Genomic DNA, 17,078 nt, shown 5'->3' on the forward strand with positions numbered 1-17,078 from the left:
AACTGGACTGATTCTGGATTGGTGGAGTCGCCAAAGGGCGGGTTGTAAAACGCGCCCTTGTACCATTGGCCCTGGCGCCTGCCAGTCCGCGGCAATTGGGCGGGTGTTTGAGCTGGGCCTTGTGTAATTGGTCCTGGCGCCTGCCGGTCAGCGGTAGGTGGGCGGGATTTGAGCGCGGCCTTGTTGGTGATTGGCCCCGGCCACCGCCGATCTGCGGGACGTGGGCGGGAGTGCTTGTCCGGTTCAGCGGGAGGTGGGCGGGTGATTCTGCGTCTCCTCGATACGATTGGCCCTAGCGCCTGCCGATCGGCGGTGAGTGGGCGGGCCTCCGCGCCCGCCCGGTTACGATTGGCCCCCGCCGCTGCCGGTCAGCGGCGCCCGCCGCCGATTGGTCCGCCGGACGTCGGGGCCTTCCTCTCGGTTCGGGCCATGGACGCCGAGCCGGCCCTGGGGCCGCTGTGCGAGAGCCTGGACCGGCTGCTGCTGCGCTACCTCCGGGATGTGGAGAGTCTGGCGGAGCGGCGGGGGCGGCTGGAGAGGCTGATGGAGCAGGTGAGGCCCCCCCCCACCCTCAGCCGAATGTTCTGGAATGAGCCCCTGGGGGGTCAGGGGTCAAGGGTCAGGGGGGAGAAGGGGAAGAGAGACAGAAAAATAAATAAATAAACAAATAAAACAAGCCAGAGAGGAATTTCCAGATCCAGGTGTCTTTTACAGCAGGAAAAAGGAACAAAAACAGAACTTTGAGGCCATTCGTCCCATCTAGCCCATCCTATCACTCAACAAGATCTGGCTTTCCCCTTTTCTCAGTGTGAATACTGACCAAATAGTTCATTTAGCCCCTTCCCCATCTCCTCTGACTCCCCACTGCTGTCCCTAATCTAAACTCTGGTCGTTTGTTTCACCCCTGACGTACCTGTACAAAGCTTTAGGGTTTTCCTGGATCCTATCCCTCTCCCGGAGAGAGAGAGAGAGAGAAATTTAAAAAGAAAACACACCGGAGATGAGTTTCCAGACCCAGGTGTCGGCAGGAGAGAAAAAAAGAGAACAAAAACAAACGCAGGCACTGAACTTGCGGGCCATTCGTCCCCTCTAGCCCATCCTATCACTCAACAAGATATGGCTTTCCACTTTTCTCGGTGTGAATGCTGATGACAAATGTTCATTTAACCTTGCCCTTATCTCCCCTGACTTCCCACAAGTATCCTTGACAGGCCCTCCTCTTAAGAGAAAGTAGATGCTGGAGATCAGAGCTTACAAACGTGTCGCTGGAAAAGCGCAGCAGATCAGGCAGGATCCTGAAGCAGGGCTCCTGCCCGAAACGTCGATTCTCCTGCTCCTTGGATGCTGCCTGACCTGCTGCGCTTTTCCAGCAACACATTTTTAGGCCCTAATCTTACTCTGGTCACTCTTTTATTCTTGATATACCTACAGAAAGCTTTAGGGTTTTCCTTGCTCCTACCTGCTAATGACTTTTTATGTTCCCTTCTGGAGAGAGAAATAAAAACAGACCAGAGGTCATTCGATAAGATCTGAGTCTCCACACTCCACAGTGTAAATACTGACTAAAAATGTTCATTTAACCCTTCCCCTACCTCTTCTGACTCCCCATGACTGTCCTTGATTGGCCTGAGTCTAACTCTGGTCACCTTTTTATTCCTGACATGGCTTTAGGGTTTTTCCTTATCCTATCTGCCAAAAACATCTCATGTCCCCTCCTGGCTGCCCTTCGCGCTGTCTTTCAGTCTTTCTGAGAATGTCTATAGCCTTAAAACTTGTCCTTAAACCTCGAGACTAAAATGTAATGTTGAATTCTGGAACACATTTGCTGCCCACTAGAAAATAGGCAGGCAGCGACGGTAAGGCAGTTAAAGGGTATTTGCCTTAACAGCAGTGAATCTGTGTAAACAGGATGCTGAGTGATAACAGTCACGGCCGTTCCCTTGTGAAATTAATTAGGCAGTTTGATTCTGACCTTGAATTGATACCGAGTTTCATTTAACTTCTCTCCCGAAGTATTGTCCTTCACTGTTGTCTAGGAGAAAGTGCGGACTGCAGATGCTGGAGATCAGAGCTTAAAAATGTGTCGCTGGAAAAGCGCAGCAGGTCAGGCAGCATCGAAGGAGCAGGAGAAGAAGGGCTCATGCCCGAAACGTCGATTCTCCTGCTCCTTGGATGCTGCCTGACCTGCTGCGCTTTTCCAGCAACACGTTTTCAGCTCCGATCTCCAGCATCTGCAGTCCGCACGTGCTCCTCAGTATTACAACTGCACGTTCTGGAGATTAGAGTCGAGTCGTGTCAGTGTAATGTTGATGCTATTGATAAATAAAGGGGATGACGAAAATTAAACTAAACAGTTTGTAAGAGGTTTCTCTATTCTGCTGAAAGGATGTTTGAGGACTCGTCTACTGAGGTAGTATGGGCTGAGGTTAGAAACAGGAAAGGGGAGGTCACCCCTGTTGGGAGTTTTCTATAGGCCTCCGAATAGTTCCAGAGATTTAGAGAAAATGATAGCAAAGGTAGGAGCGAGAGTGACAGGGTAGTTATTATGGAGGACTTCAACTCTCCAAATATTGACTGGGAATACTATAGTTCGTACTTTTAGATGGGCCAGGTTTTGTCCAGTGTGTGCAGGAGGGTTTCCTGACACAGTGTGTAGACAAGGGGTCAGGCCACGTTGGATTTGGTACTGGGTAATGAACCCGGCCAGGCGTTATATTTGGAGGGAGATGAGCCCTTTGAATGGGGAGCTCCTGGGGCAACGGAAGTGGAGCTCATCCTAAAGGCCCTGGCTAGTTCTCTGAGCGCAAGAGTTCAAACAAACACAACAAATAATAAATCTGGAATTCAAAACTAAAACTCGGTAGCGGGAACTCATAAAATTGTCATTGTTGTAAAACCCCATTTGGTTTATTGATGTCTGCCAGGGAAGGGAATCTGGATCAGTGGTGCTGGAAGAGCGCAGCAGTTCAGGCAGCGTCCACGGAGCAGCGAAATCGACGTTTCGGGCAAAAGCCGATCTGCCAGCCCGCACTAGGTCTGGCCTATGTGTTATTCTGAGTCTACGGTAACATGGTTGTCTCTAATCTGCCCTCTGAACCAGCTTATTATCCACTCGAATTGGCGACGGGGCAACAGGTCTGTGTTAAAGTAATGAAGAGGAAGTCAGAAGGCAAAATAAATTCTGGATTTTATACACCAGGTAGAAAAAAAGAAGTCGAGGGTGTGGTGCTGGAAAAGCACAGCAGGAAAATCAGGAATGAGGGGCTTTTTGCCCGAAACGTCGACTCTCCTGCTCCTCGGATGCTGTCTGACCTTGCTGTGCTTTTCCAGCATCACACCCTCGACTCTAATCTCCAGCATCCACCGTCCTCACTTTTGCCTAATAGTAAAAACAAGGCGATGATGCATTTTCCCAGTTAGCCGATAGTCGGAAATTTTTGTATCAGTTGAGCATTTTCTGACAGGTTAGGTGTTAAAAACCACAGAGAGAGAGAGAGAGAGAGTCTGGTGTGGAGAGTATTGGTTCCGGTCTGTAATTACTATATCACAACATCCAACTGGGAGTAGGCTGATCCCTTTCGGATGCTCCGGAGTGCACCAAGCTGCTGCTGTAGGAACTTTCGGGGGTTGCTGTTCAAGGTGTTTCCTGTCTGCATGCTTGCTCTGGACCCAGTTTCTCAAGGGGAGCAAAATACGCAAACCACGGCTCCTACCGGTGACTTATCGCTTTGGACTAAACCTTTATGACACTGTCTTTTTTTTTAAAAAAAAAATCAACTAATATCAATTACTTTCAGGGTCCTTTTTCCTCTGACTTGTCAGTCCATGATATATCCCATTGCAAACCGTAAACCACAAGTCAAGACTTTACAAACGATTCGTGTAGTCCGCCTGTAGTCACCCGATCAACGGCCTCCACTCGCCATTTCCGGTCCTGAAGTTGCTGGAAAAGCTCGGCAGGTCCGGCAGCACCCGTGGAGAGGATTCGGCGTTAACGTTTCGGGTCCAGTGACCCTTCCTCTGTTTTCTGTTTGCGATTTGCAGCATCAGCAGTTCTCACTTTGAACCCTGATACTGTCTGAGGAGCACTGCCCTGCCTAGCTGCTGCTCACCCTCCGACCTCCTTAGGCTACGGTTCCTCTCCAATATCCCTGAGACCTTTTCTTTTCAGTTTAAACAGGAGAAGTGTTCACCAGTTTCCTGACAAAGTGCTCACACTTGAAACGCCGGCTCGGATGCTGCGCTTTACCGGCGCCACACTTCTCAACTGTGATCTCCAGCACCCTCGCTTTCTCCTGTTTACCAGTCAGAGAGGAGAGAGAAAACTCTGGCTGCACTCTTAATGCAACAAAGCTGCACAAAACGACCCCTCCTTTGATGACCCCTATTTCAACGGTTCTGAAACTAGACTCATTGTTTTCTAGTGTTGAAGCTCAAAGCATTTTCTAAATTTCTCAATTTTAATTGATCTGCGATACCTTTGTAGGACCTTTTCCAACTCTGAAAGTGTGCAGTATCATCAGTTTGTATACTATTAGCAATGTATCTCTGCATATTTGTTCTGCGTATAGATTGGACAGTGTTTGAGAAAGGTGCTTGGAATTGAGGGACTTCGCTCGACAGGTCAATCTTTTTTGATTTGTCCTCCTTTTAGCCTGGTACTCTGTAATTGGTTGTGGTTTAAGTTCTGGATGTCATCATTCAAGACCAGGAAGGAAGCATTATCTGACCAATTTTTACTCGTGGGACTTTCCTTGCTCTCGCCAGTGGTCGTGTTTACTGTATTGTAACAGCAATCTGGCTTCAAAAGTACTACTTTGTGATGTCTGCTGACCACGAATGGCGATATACAAATGCAGGCGGTGCGTTTTATCATTTGGTAAGAGGTACTAGGAAATTGAATGAGAGGAAATGGCTCACGGTGGGGGGGGGGAGGTTAGAGAGTTTTCACAGGTATAAAGTCTCCTGTGCTGTTTGTGTGAGGAACATATGAGAGCCTTGACTGCTTCCTGAGCCGTTGATACCGATGGGTCTGGGGTGGCATCGGGGCAACTCGATGGAAAACGGGGTTTATTCTAGATGTGTGGAGAGGGAGACCTCACTCAGGCAGAAACCGCCATAACGTTGCCGAAAGAGTTAGATGCGCCCTTGCAATGCCAAGGCAATATGGGACTTTGGCCTATTGTTGGGAAATAGGATTAGAATAGTGAGGTGGTTGCACAGACTGGATGGGCCAAAGGGTCTTTTTCTGTGCTGCAGACCTTTTGTGACTCTGGTCAATGCTGTGTGCAGGTTAAAGTTTGTTCCAGTGGGTTACAGAACACCTTCATCGAGATTACAGCGTGCTGTGAACGTCCTAGAGATTACTGTTGACTAGAAACTGAACTGGTTGGGACCCCTGCACCAACTGACCCACCTCCTTACTCCCCAAAGCCTGTCCACCAGCTACAAGCCAGGAAGGTGACTGAGTATTCCTCACTTGTGTGACTGGGCTCACTGGAGTCAACAACACACCTACTCCCTCCACCACCAAAGCTCACTAGCAGCAGTTTGTGTACACGATTCACTGCAGGGATTCCCCAAGGCTCCTGAGACAGTACCTTCTAAACCCACAGCCATCTTGAAGGACAGATGTACGGGAGCGCTGCAACTTCCCCTCAAAGCCACCCTGACTTGGAAATAAATTACCGTTCCCTCACCATCACCAGGTCAAAATCTTGGAGCTCCCTCTCTGATGTCATTGTAGTTTTGTCGACAGTACGGGGATTGTAGTGATCCAGGAAGGCAGCTTATCATCACCTTCTCGATGGGTGATAAAATCTGGCCCTGTCCACGCTGTCCACTCCCTGCAAGTGAATTTAAAAATAAATTATAATTCCCACTTCTCAACATCCCATGTGTCCCGTATCATCTTTGTTCCCACGGTCTTTCGTACTGCTCCCGGTGACTAACCTTGTTTGTTACTAGTTAAAAATCACACAACACCAGATTATAGTCCAACAGGTTTAATTGAGAGCACTAGCTTTCGGAGCGACGCTCCTTCATCAGGTAGTTGTGGAGAACACAATTGTAAGACACAGAATTTATAGCAAAAGTTTACAGTGTGATGTAACTGAAAAAGGCCTTGATTGTTTGTTAAGTCTGTCCTCTGTTAGAATGACCATGTTAGTTTCACTTCTTTCATATATAAATCACAAAACCTTTTTTTTAAAAGTTACATTTTCAGGTTACTGTAACAATTGGTGTCAGCAGGTGAGATGTTGAGATATTGAAGGTGTTAGGCGCTTGTGTTCCCTGTCTGTGTCATGTTTAGACCAGTTCTAATCTTAAAACGTGAGTTAAGAGTCTTATATGGATTCATGCAGTTTTTGAGCAAAGTACAATGTAACTCTGCAAGTACAAATTCACCCCACATACGTGTGTGTGTGTGTGTGTGTGTAAGTAAAGTTGTCTAAGTCTGTGAGAGGGTGTGTGTGGGTGTCTATAGGAGTGTGTGTGTGTGTGTGGGTGTCTATAGGAGTGTGGGTGTGTCTATAAGAGTGTGTGTGGGTGTGTGTGTGTGGGTGTCTATAAGAGTGTGCGTGGGTGTCTATAAGAGTGTGTGTGGGTGTGTGTGTGTGGGTGTCTATAAGAGTGTGTGTGTGTGTGTGTGTGTGTGGGTGTCTATAAGAGTGTGTGTGTGTGTGTGGGTGTCTATAAGAGTGTGTGTGGGTGTGTGTGTGGGTGTGTCTACAGGAGTGTGTGTGTGGGTGTGTCTATAGGAGTGTGTGTGTGTGTGTGTGTGTGTGTGGATGTCTATAGGAGTGTGTGTGTCTGTGGGAGTGTGTGTCTGTGGGAGTGTGTGTCTGTGGGAGTGTGTGTCTATAGGAGTGTGTGGGTGTCTATAGGAGTGTGTCTATAGGAGTGTGGTAGTGTGTGTCTATAGGAGTGTGTGTGGGTGGGTGTCTATAGGGGTGTGTTTGTGGGTGTCTACAGGAGTGTGTGTGTGGGAGTGTGTGTCTACAGGAGTGTGTGTGTGGGAGTGTGTGTGTACAGTGCAGTGGTGGTCACCTGTAGTGTCAGATGAACCCAAGCTCCTGGTTGAGGCCCACCCTTTGGGTATGGAACTTAGCTATCACTTTGTTATTCACTTTGTCCTCGCATGCTTTGTTTGCCACTGGCTATCTGTTTACAGCTTTAACTTTAACTAGCGCCTTGTCCCGGGGACAATCCCATTGACTTTGCCGCGTTCTGTGGTTAAGGTCGGCCAGGCGAAAGCGAGGACTGCAGGTGCTGGAGCTCAGAGTCCAGGTTAGAGCGGTGCTGGGAAAGTGCAGCAGCATCGGAGGATCAACGTTTCGGGTGGGTCGTCGACCTTGATGAAGGCCTGCAAGGTGGATTCTCCTGCTCCTCTGACGCTGCTGTGCTTTTCCAGCACCGCTCTGAGCTTGACTGTGTCCTGTGGTTACCAAGCTCCGCTTGGGTACCTTCAGTCTTTGGTGGCATGCTTCCCTTAAGACGCACAAAATGTGGCTCTGGGACCTGCTGTGAAGTCCGCACGTCTTTAACGGAAGCCGCACGACGTGGCTTTGCACCACTCTCTGACCTGCCTCCAGCCCCCCCACTCCCTCTCCCCATGCCGGCATTGTGGGAGCGCTCTGACCCGATGGGGGGATCTGCGCCGGCCGCTCTGCGGTTCTAACCCAAGCTCCCTCTTCCCTGTAGGGCTGGTTCTCGCTGTCCAAAGCTCGCTACGCCATGGGAAACAAGTGGGTTTCGTCCTTGCAGTACGGACCACAGATGGTACCTTTGGCCCATGTCGATGTGAGGTAGGTGCGGACGCTTGCTGTTCACCCCTTCCTTCAGAGCGGGGGATTTCCGAAAGCAGGGCTCGACGTGACAAACCCGGAAAGGCCAGCCCGATCCAGACGTAGTTTCCGATTGCCCACCCGGAGTTGGCTGACAGTCTGCTTGGATGCGTCCCTTGCTAATGGATTGGGGTTCCCCGTTGGGGATGTTTCATTCACCCGTCTCCCGTCTGACCAGCATCAGGTCCTGTTCCAGGAACACCTTGATTTTTTAAGCCTTGCATCCTCCATGTCGTGTGCTTCCCCCACCACTAACTTTGGAAACTTTACTATCCTTAAGACCTTCCAGTTTATCATAGCATAGAATCCCAACAGTGTGGAGGCAGGCCGTTTGGCCCATCGAGTCCACGTTACCCCTTCAAAGATTCAATGATGTGCAGGTTAGGGTGGATTGGCCGTGCTAAATTGTCCCCGTAGTGCCCAGGGATGTGCAGGTTAGGGTGGGTTGGCCGTGCTAAATTGTCCCCGTAGTGCCCAGGGATGTGCAGGTTAGGGTGGATTGGCCGTGCTAAATTGTCCCTGTAGTGCCCAGGGATGTGCCAATCCACCCTAACGTGCACATCCCTGGGCACTACGGGGACAATTTAGCACGGCCAGTCCACCCTAACCCGCACATCACTGTACATTGGTGGACAGTACAGGCGTTCTGTGAAATGAGTAATGATTATAACTGAAACTGCCCCATTTCCCCCCTACACTGTCAGCGAGGAGACCCTCACTCACTCTCTGCCCCACTCCCCCTGGCACTCCTCCAACACTCGGAGTGAGAGGGTCTCAGTGCCACCTCCACAAACCTGTGTCTTGCCTCTACCACCCTGCTCGCTGAGGTCGATCCTGAGCACAGCCGTTGGTGCGGCGCTGTGGGCTCTGAGCTCAGTCTCCGCTGAATTGTACTGAACAGTCTGTAACCTGAAGGCTCCACGTACCCACACTGTGCCAATGCCATCAAGTCAGCCCTGATTCACTGCAGTTCTAACGATACCTCAGACTGACGCGCCATCCCGGTGAAGTGGGCAAACAGTTCTTGCGTGGTATTCTGTGGATGAAGGATAGAACGGTCAGGGCGATGCAAACCCCACTATCAGTGAACCAGGTACACATTGCAATCGTGCTGCACTCTCTCGGATCGTGCATCTTTGGGAACTATCAAGGTCCTGGGCTCCCTTAATATCTTCGTATCCAATGTGAGTGTCGGTGGGGCAGTGAGTGAGGGTCCCCTCACTGTGAGTGTTGGGTGGGGAGGGGCAGTGAGTGTTGGGTGAGAAGGGGCAGTGAGTGAGGGTCCCCTCACTGTGAGTGTTGGGTGGGAAGGGGCAGTGAGTGTTGGGTGGCAAGGGGCAGTGAGTGAGGGTCCCCTCACTGTGAGTTTTGGGTGGGAAGGGGCAGTGAGTGAGGGTCCCCTCACTGTGAGTGTTGGGTGGGATGGGGCAGTGAGTGTTGGGTGGGATGGGGCAGTGAGTGAGGGTCCCCTCACTGTGAGTGTTGGGTGGGATGTGGCAGTGAGTGAGGGTCCCCTCACTGTGAGTGTTGGGTGGGAAGGGGCAGTGAGTGAGGGTCCCCTCTGTGAGTGTTGGGTGGGAAGGGGCTGTGAGTGAGGGTCCCCTCACTGTGAGTGTTGGGTGGGATGGGGCAGTGAGTGTTGGGTGGGAAGGGGCAGTGAGTGAGGGTCCCCTCACTGTGAGTGTTGGGTGGGAAGGGGCAGTGAGTGAGGGTCCCCTCACTGTGAGTTTTGGGTGGAAAGGGGCAGTGAGTGTTGGGTGGGAAGGGGCAGTGAGTGTTGGGTGGGAAGGGGCAGTGAGTGAGGGTCCCCTCACTGTGAGTGTTGGGTGGGAAGGGTCAGTGAGTGAGGGTCCCCTCACTGTGAATGTTGGGTGGGATGGGGCAGTGAGTGTTGGGTGGGAAGGGGCAGTGAGTGAGGGTCCCCTCACTGTGAGTGTTGGGTGGGATGGGGCAGTGAGTGAGGGTCCCCTCACTGTGAGTGTTGGGTGGGAAGGGGCAGTGAGTGTTGGGTGGGATGGGGCAGTGAGTGTTGGGTGGGAAGGGGCAGTGAGTGAGGGTCCCCTCAGTGTGAGTGTTGGGTGGGATGGAGCAGTGAGTGAGGGTCCCCTCACTGTGAGTGTTGGGTGGGAAGGGGCAGTGAGTGAGGGTCCCCTCACTGTGAGTGTTGGGTGGGAAGGGGCAGTGAGTGTTGGGTGGGGTGGGGCAGTGAGTGAGGGTCCCCTCACTGTGAGTGTTGGGTGGGAAGGGACAGTGAGTGAGGGTCCCCTCACTGTGAGTGTTGGGTGGGATGGGGCAGTGAGTGAGGGTCCCCTCACTGTGAGTGTTGGGTGGGAAGGGGCAGTGAGTGAGGGTCCCCTCACTGTGAGTGTTGGGTGGGAAGGGGCAGTGAGTGTTGGGTGAGGAGGGGCAGTGAGTGAGGGTCCCCTCACTGTGAGTGTTGGGTGGGAAGGGGCAGTTAGTGAGGGTCCCCTCACTGTGAGTGTTGGGTGGGAAGGGGCAGTGAGTGAGGGTCCCCTCACTGTGAGTGTTGGGTGGGATGGGGCAGTGAGTGAGGGTCCCCTCACTGTGAGTGTTGGGTGGGATGGAGCAGTGAGTGAGGGTCCTCTCACTGTGAGTGTTGGATGGGATGGAGCAGTGAGTGAGGGTCCCCTCACTGTGAGTGTTGGGTGGGAAGGGGCAGTGAGTGAGGGTCCCCTCACTGTGAGTGTTGGGTGGGATGGGACAGTGAGTGAGGGTCCCCTCACTGTGAGTGTTGGATGGGATGGGGCAGTGAGTGAGGGTCCCCTCACTGTGAGTGTTGGGTGGGAAGGGGCAGTGAGTGAGGGTCCCCTCACTGTGAGTGTTGGGTGGGAAGGGGCAGTGAGTGAGGGTCCCCTCACTGTGAGTGTTGGGTGGGAAGGGGCAGTGAGTGTTGGGTGGGATGGGGCAGTGAGTGTTGGGTGGGATGGGGCAGTGAGAGTTGGGTGGGATGGGGCAGTGAGTGAGGGTCCCCTCACTGTGAGTGTTGGGTGGGAAGGGGCAGTGAGTGTTGGGTGGGATGGGACAGTGAGTGAGGGTCCCCTCACTGTGAGTGTTGGGTGGGATGGGGCAGTGAGTGAGGGTCCCCTCACTGTGAGTGTTGGGTGGGAAGGGACAGTGAGTGAGGGTCCCCTCACTGTGAGTGTTGGGTGGGATGGGGCAGTGAGTGAGGGTCCCCTCACTGTGAGTGTTGGGTGGGAAGGGGCAGTGAGTGTTGGGTGGGATGGGACAGTGAGTGAGGGTCCCCTCACTGTGAGTGTTGGGTGGGATGGGGCAGTGAGTGAGGGTCCCCTCACTGTGAGTGTTGGGTGGGATGGGACAGTGAGTGAGGGTCCCCTCACTGTGAGTGTTGGGTGGGAAGGGGCAGTGAGTGAGGATCCCCTCACTGTGAGTGTTAGGTGGGATGGGGCAGTGAGTGTTGGGTGGGATGGGGCGGTGAGTGTTGGGTGGGAAGGGGCAGTGAGTGAGGGTCCCCTCACTGTGTGTGTTGGGTGGGAAGGGGCAGTGAGTGAGGGTCCCCTCACTGTGAGTGTTGGGTGGGATGGGGCAGTGAGTGAGGGTCCCCTCACTGTGAGTGTTGGGTGGGAAGGGGCAGTGAGTGTTGGGTGGGAAGGGGCAGTGAGTGAGGGTCCCCTCACTGTGAGTGTTGGGTGGGAAGGGGCAGTGAGTGAGGGTCCCCTCACTGTGAGTGTTGGAGACAGTAATTGAAGTCCCCGTTAACGTTAGTACTTCTGTGATGGGTGGTGAGTGACACCCTCCTCTTTGAGTATTGTGCGTTTTGGACAAGATCAAATCCCCCCAACCCATTCAGAAGATAGTCTAGACCCTAACGTTCCTTCTTTTAAAGGTACATGTAAGGTGTAGCATTCCAGATGTAGTGGGATTGGTAAAGCTGCCAGATTTAAAACAAAGTGCATGTTATTCATCCCACTACAATTAAAATACAAGAGACGTACAGCGCGGAAACAACGCGTCCATGCCGACCAGATATCCCAACCCAATCTAGTCCCACCTGCCAGTACCCGGCCCATATCCCTCCAAACCCTCCCTATTCATATACCCATCCAGATGCCTCTTAAATGTTGTCATTGTACCAGCCTCCACCACTTCCTCTGGCAGCTCATTCCATACATGTACCACCCTCTGTGTGAAAAAGTTGCCCCTTAGCTCTCTTTTATATCTTTCCCCTCTCACCCTAAACCTATGCCCTCTAGTTCTGGACTCCCCCCACCCCAGGGGGAAAAGACCTTGTCTATTTATCCTATCCATGCCCCTCATAATTTTGTGAACCTCTATAAGGTGCTCCAGGGAAAACAGCCCCAGCCTGTTCAGCCTCTCCCTGTAGCTCAAACCCTCCAACTCTGGCAACATCCTTGTCAATCTTTTCTGAAGAAAAGGAAGAAGATATTGGAATAACCTAATTCTGAAGGAAAACTCAATAGTAAATAGTAACTATTTCTAATTATTCCAGTATAGAAACATCCTGTAAACCGATACTTGGGAAAGGGCAAATTCAGAAATCCGATTATCTGACATGCAGTTCTCCAATCCCGGAGGAAAGAACATCAAAGGAAAACTGTGTGTGTGTGTGTGTGTGTGTCAACTCCAGCTTTCAACTGTACCAAAGGGAGATATGACAACTCATGCCCCCCCTCACAACAACTGCTAAAAGCTGGACTAAAAATCCTAGATCTGTGGGTGGGAGCCCTACCACACCCGTTCAGGTTGCTTCTATTGTTCCAACTTTTTTTATTTAAAAATTTCCCCAAGGCTTCACAAGGTCTTTATCTTCTCATAGACAGCTCTGCACCTGTCCCCCAATCACTCTCAAAGAAGCCAGAATAAGCGCCCCTCTTGCAGCAGCATCATCACGTGTGGAACTGGGCAGTGATTGAGGTCTCCTCCACGTTAGTGTTGTGGGATAGGGCCTGTGGAAAGGGTAGTTTTGACTTTCAGTAACTGCGTGAAGCACCTAGTTCCGCAGGGGATTCATAATTCTGCTTCTGTTGCAGTCCGAACGAAGATGGTCATCGCTGCTTCAAAGTTGAGAGAGTGAACTCTGGGGAACTAACGACAAGTGCAGGAGGTGTCGAGGAAGATCAGAAGGACGTGCTAGAGGTTGGAGCCCAAGGGCAGGGTGAGTGTTCAGCTCAGAGAGACTGCAACCTAACAGCAGATGTAATAAATCTCTGCGCAGAGCCCCTGGAATCCTGTCAGCAGTACAGTTTTACGGACTGCGTCTGCTGATGAGGGAGAAGCATTAACCAGGGTTCAACCCGTGGTTATTCATAAAATCCCGACAGTGCGGAAACAGGCCCTTCAGCCCAACAGGTCTACACTGACCCTCCAGAGAGTAACCCAGCCAGACCCATTCCCCTACGTTTAACCCCTGACCGATGCACCCAACCTACACGTCCCTGAACGCCGGGCAACTTAGCACAGGCAATCCACCCCAACTTGCACGTCTTTGGATTGTGGGAACACTCGGAGGAAACCCACGCAGGCCGTGCAAGCTCCAGACAGACAGTCTGCCCGAGGCTGGAACCGAAACCGGGTTTCCCCCCCCTGGCGCTGTGAGGCAGCGGCGCTAACCACTGAGCCACCGTGCCGCCATCGCTATGCGGTGTATCCCGTTGAGAGGGCAATCCTGCTGTTGAACCCATACTTGCAACGCAAGGGCTGGGATTGTGCGTGAAACTGGCCGCGTCGTGCTACGCGACGGCTTCGTGGCATTGAGACCTGACCCCCGTGCCAAGTGGTGCCAGGCTTGGGCATGGAGGGTGCAGCGTGGCTTTGCCGATGCCAGTGACTGGCGCCAGCTTGACCTTTTTTCTGGCCTGTTGTCCCGTACAGCGCGGAGGAGAAAGGCCAGGCGGGGAGCCCAGGAGGGGCAGCAGCTGAAACCGGAAGGGGAGCCGGCCAGCGGTCCGCGGGCGTCGGGCGAGAAGCCGGCGGGGCGCGGAGGCGGACACCAGCCCGGCCAGGACCCCGTCCGCTGGTTTGGGGTCCTGGTGCCTCGGAGTCTACGAGACGCTCAGGCGGCTTTCAAAGAAGGTACGGCTCCCAACGCCCCCCCCCCCCTCCGATCCGTCAGGAGCTGGGAAAGCGGGAGGTGAGGTTAGACGTGGTTGAGAGGCTACGTGAGCGAGCGGGAACGTTCAAGTTGTAATGAGCTCCCTCGGCCGTAGCTGCGCCATGCTGACTTGTCTCCTCTTTGCTCCTGATGGTTTCCCTTTGCAGTCTTTTCTGGGCTTTCCTGGTCTCGACTGACCTCTTTCTACTTCGCTGGAATGTGCACGTTTTTCGCGCGTATTATTCCTCGGTGGCCCACGCAGTGTACTTTACATTAGATTAGCTTCCACACAGTGTGGAAACAAGCCCTTCGGCCCAACAAGTCCACACTGACCCTCTGACGACCCTCCACCCTAACCTGCACATCCCTGGGCACTACGGGGACAATTTAGCACGGCCAATCCACCCTAACCTGCGCATCCCTGGGCACTATGGGGACAATTTAGCACGGCCAATCCATCCTGACCTGCACATCCCTGGGCACTACCAGGGCAATTTAGCACGGCCAATCCACCCTAACCTGCACATCCCTGGGCACTATGGGGACAATTTAGCACGGCCGATCCACCCTAACCTGCACATCCCTGGGCACTACGGGGACAATTTAGCACGGCCAATCCACCCTAACCTGCACATCCCTGGGCACTACGGGGACCATTTAGCACGGCCAATCCACCCTAACCTGCACATCCCTGGGCACTACGGGGACCATTTAGCACGGCCATTCCACCCTAACCCGCACATCCCTGGGCACCAGGGGGACAATTTAGCATGGCCAATTCCACCCGAACCTGCACGTCGTTTGGACTGTGGGAGGAAACCCATGGCAGACACTGGGCAGGGGGAGAATGTGCAAACACCCGAGGGTAGGACCGAACCTGGGTCCCTGGCGCCGTGAGGCAGCGGTGCTGACCATTGAACCAACCGTGCCGTCCCTTACTGCTCAGAGACACACAGAACCAAGGATATTGGCAATTGGAAACCAAGACAGGAATTCCCGGTGGAGCTCCGCAGGCCTGGCAGTGACTGCCGAGAGAAAGCAGCGTCAAGTCTGGCTCTGAAGAGGTTCGGCGGGCACAAAAGGGTACACTGCTTTCTCTCCACAGTCGCTGCCGGACCTGCTGAGTCTTTCCAGTTTTGTTTTTTGTTTCCAATACTTGCTTCTGTGACCCATGTGTTACTTGCTCCCTGCTGATCGTTGTCTCTCTCTCTCTCTCTCTCTCTCTCTCTCCCCTTCTCCTTTTTCCCACCTTTCTCCAGTGATGGAGCTCGCGGCTGAGGTGGCAACTCTGCAGAGCAGACTGGACAGCGCCAAGGCAGAATACCAGGCCCTCCTGCGACAGAAGCACAAACTCATTGGACCCCAGAGCGTGTGAGCGTGGCTTGGTTCTGCCCACGCCAGCCAGAGGTCAGCCTCTTTCGGGAATGTTCTCCCCTCCTCAACCCCCAGGTCCGCCCATTCCAAGGAACATTCTGGCGGATCTGAGCGTCCCAGACTTTGCTAAAATCTCCGTTTTCCAGGTTCTGCTGTCTTGAGATGAGCCAGCGGGTGGCAGGGGAGTCGGGATGGCCCCCCTGTGAGCGCGCTGTAAACCAGCAGAGCAAGGAGGATTGTGTGATCATCTTCGGTCATTTGAGAAAATAAATCCGGGTTGGTTTTGTGCGGACTGCCTGGTGAGATTCTGTGCCGCGGGAATAGTTCTGGCTCTGTTCCAAACTCACTGGTCCCTCCCCCCCTCCTTGGGGTGGTGGGACAAGAGGTTGCGTCTGACCCTGGTGCAGCCCAGGCTGTGTTAAAAATCAGCCATGTTCCTGCTCTCGATCACTGTCCAGTCCCCTTCGCTGGACTGCGAGCGAGTGGGGTGCTGCTGCTGTTGGAGACTGCATTGCTGAGGTCCTCAGAGGACCTTATAGAGGTTTACAAGATCATGAGGGGGGTGTGGATAGAATAAATACATAAAGTCTTTTCCCTGGGATGGGGGAGTCCAGAACTAGAGGGCATAGGTTTAGGGGGAGAGGGGAAAGATATAAAAGAGACCTAAGGGGCAACTTTTTCGCACAGAGGGTGGTACGTGTATGGAATGAGCTGCCAGAGGAAGTGGTGGAGGCTGGTACAATTGCAACATTTAAGAGGCATTTGGATGGGTATATGAATAGGAAGGGTTTGGAGGGATATGGGCCGGGTGCTGGCAGGTGGGACTAGATTGGGTTGGGATATCTGGTCGGCATGGACGGGTTGGACCGAAGGGTCTGTTTCCGTGCTGTACATCTCCATGACTCAGCTCAGCTGTGATATTCGCCCCCACAGCTGAGTAATGGAGGCAGACAGAGTTAATTCTCGGCTGCAGTCCAAGGAGAAGGTGAGTGAACGCTGGAATATTCCCGTTAACCCCTCGTCTCGGATCCCTGATCTTTTAGATCCTGGTCTCTCGTCTGTCCCGTCTCCATTTCTGATGTTATATGAGCATCCTCTTCTGATTAGTTCCCCCCCAGCTGCAGGCTGCACCTCGAGGCTTATGTTGTTCCTGTTTTCAGAGTCAGAGCATCCCTACGGTGTGGAAACAGGCCATTCGGCCCATTGCGTCCACACAAATCCTTGGAAGAGCATCCCGCCTGGACCCACCCCATCCTTTTAACCCCTGCATTTCCCGTGACTAGCCCACCTAAAGAGAATGTTGACTGCAGATGCTGGAGGTCAGAGATCAGGCATAACCTTGCTTCAGCAGTGAAGTTGCTGCCTGACTCACCCAAGCCTGCACATCCTCTTGATTCTTGGCAGTGTAGATGAGCAGAGAGATCTCTGTGTCTGTGTACGTAGGTCTCTGAAAGCTGCCGCCCAGGTTGACAGGGTTGTGAAGAAGGGACACAGTGTGTTAGCTTTTATCGGGAGAGGGATTGAGTTTCGGAGCCACGGGGTCATGCTGCAGCTGTACAAAACTCTGGTGCGGCCGCACTTGGGAGTGTACAGTTCTGGTCACCGCATTATAGGGAGGATGTGGAAGCTTTGGAAAGGGTTCAGAGGAGATTTCCCGGGATGTTGTCTGGTACGGACAATCCACCCTAACCTGCACATCCCTGGACACTACGGGGACAATTTAGCACGGCCAATCCACCCTAACCTGCACATCCCTGGACACTACG

At 52.8% G+C, this 17,078-nt stretch overlaps 1 protein-coding gene across 1 annotated transcript; it reads left to right on the top strand.

Moving 5' to 3' along the window:
* Positions 1 to 232: 232 nt before the first annotated feature.
* On the top strand, positions 233 to 15,600 carry ccdc115 (coiled-coil domain containing 115). The gene is made up of 5 exons (XM_060822489.1): positions 233 to 552; positions 7,705 to 7,808; positions 12,878 to 13,002; positions 13,719 to 13,919; positions 15,198 to 15,600. Exons 1-5 carry the CDS (start codon positions 430 to 432, stop codon positions 15,311 to 15,313), a joined length of 669 nt encoding a protein of 222 aa, XP_060678472.1. The 5' UTR covers positions 233 to 429; the 3' UTR covers positions 15,314 to 15,600.
* Positions 15,601 to 17,078: the final 1,478 nt, after the last annotated feature.

Source organism: Hemiscyllium ocellatum, unplaced genomic scaffold (genome assembly GCF_020745735.1).
Source record: "Hemiscyllium ocellatum isolate sHemOce1 unplaced genomic scaffold, sHemOce1.pat.X.cur. R1, whole genome shotgun sequence".
NCBI lineage: Eukaryota > Metazoa > Chordata > Chondrichthyes > Orectolobiformes > Hemiscylliidae > Hemiscyllium > Hemiscyllium ocellatum.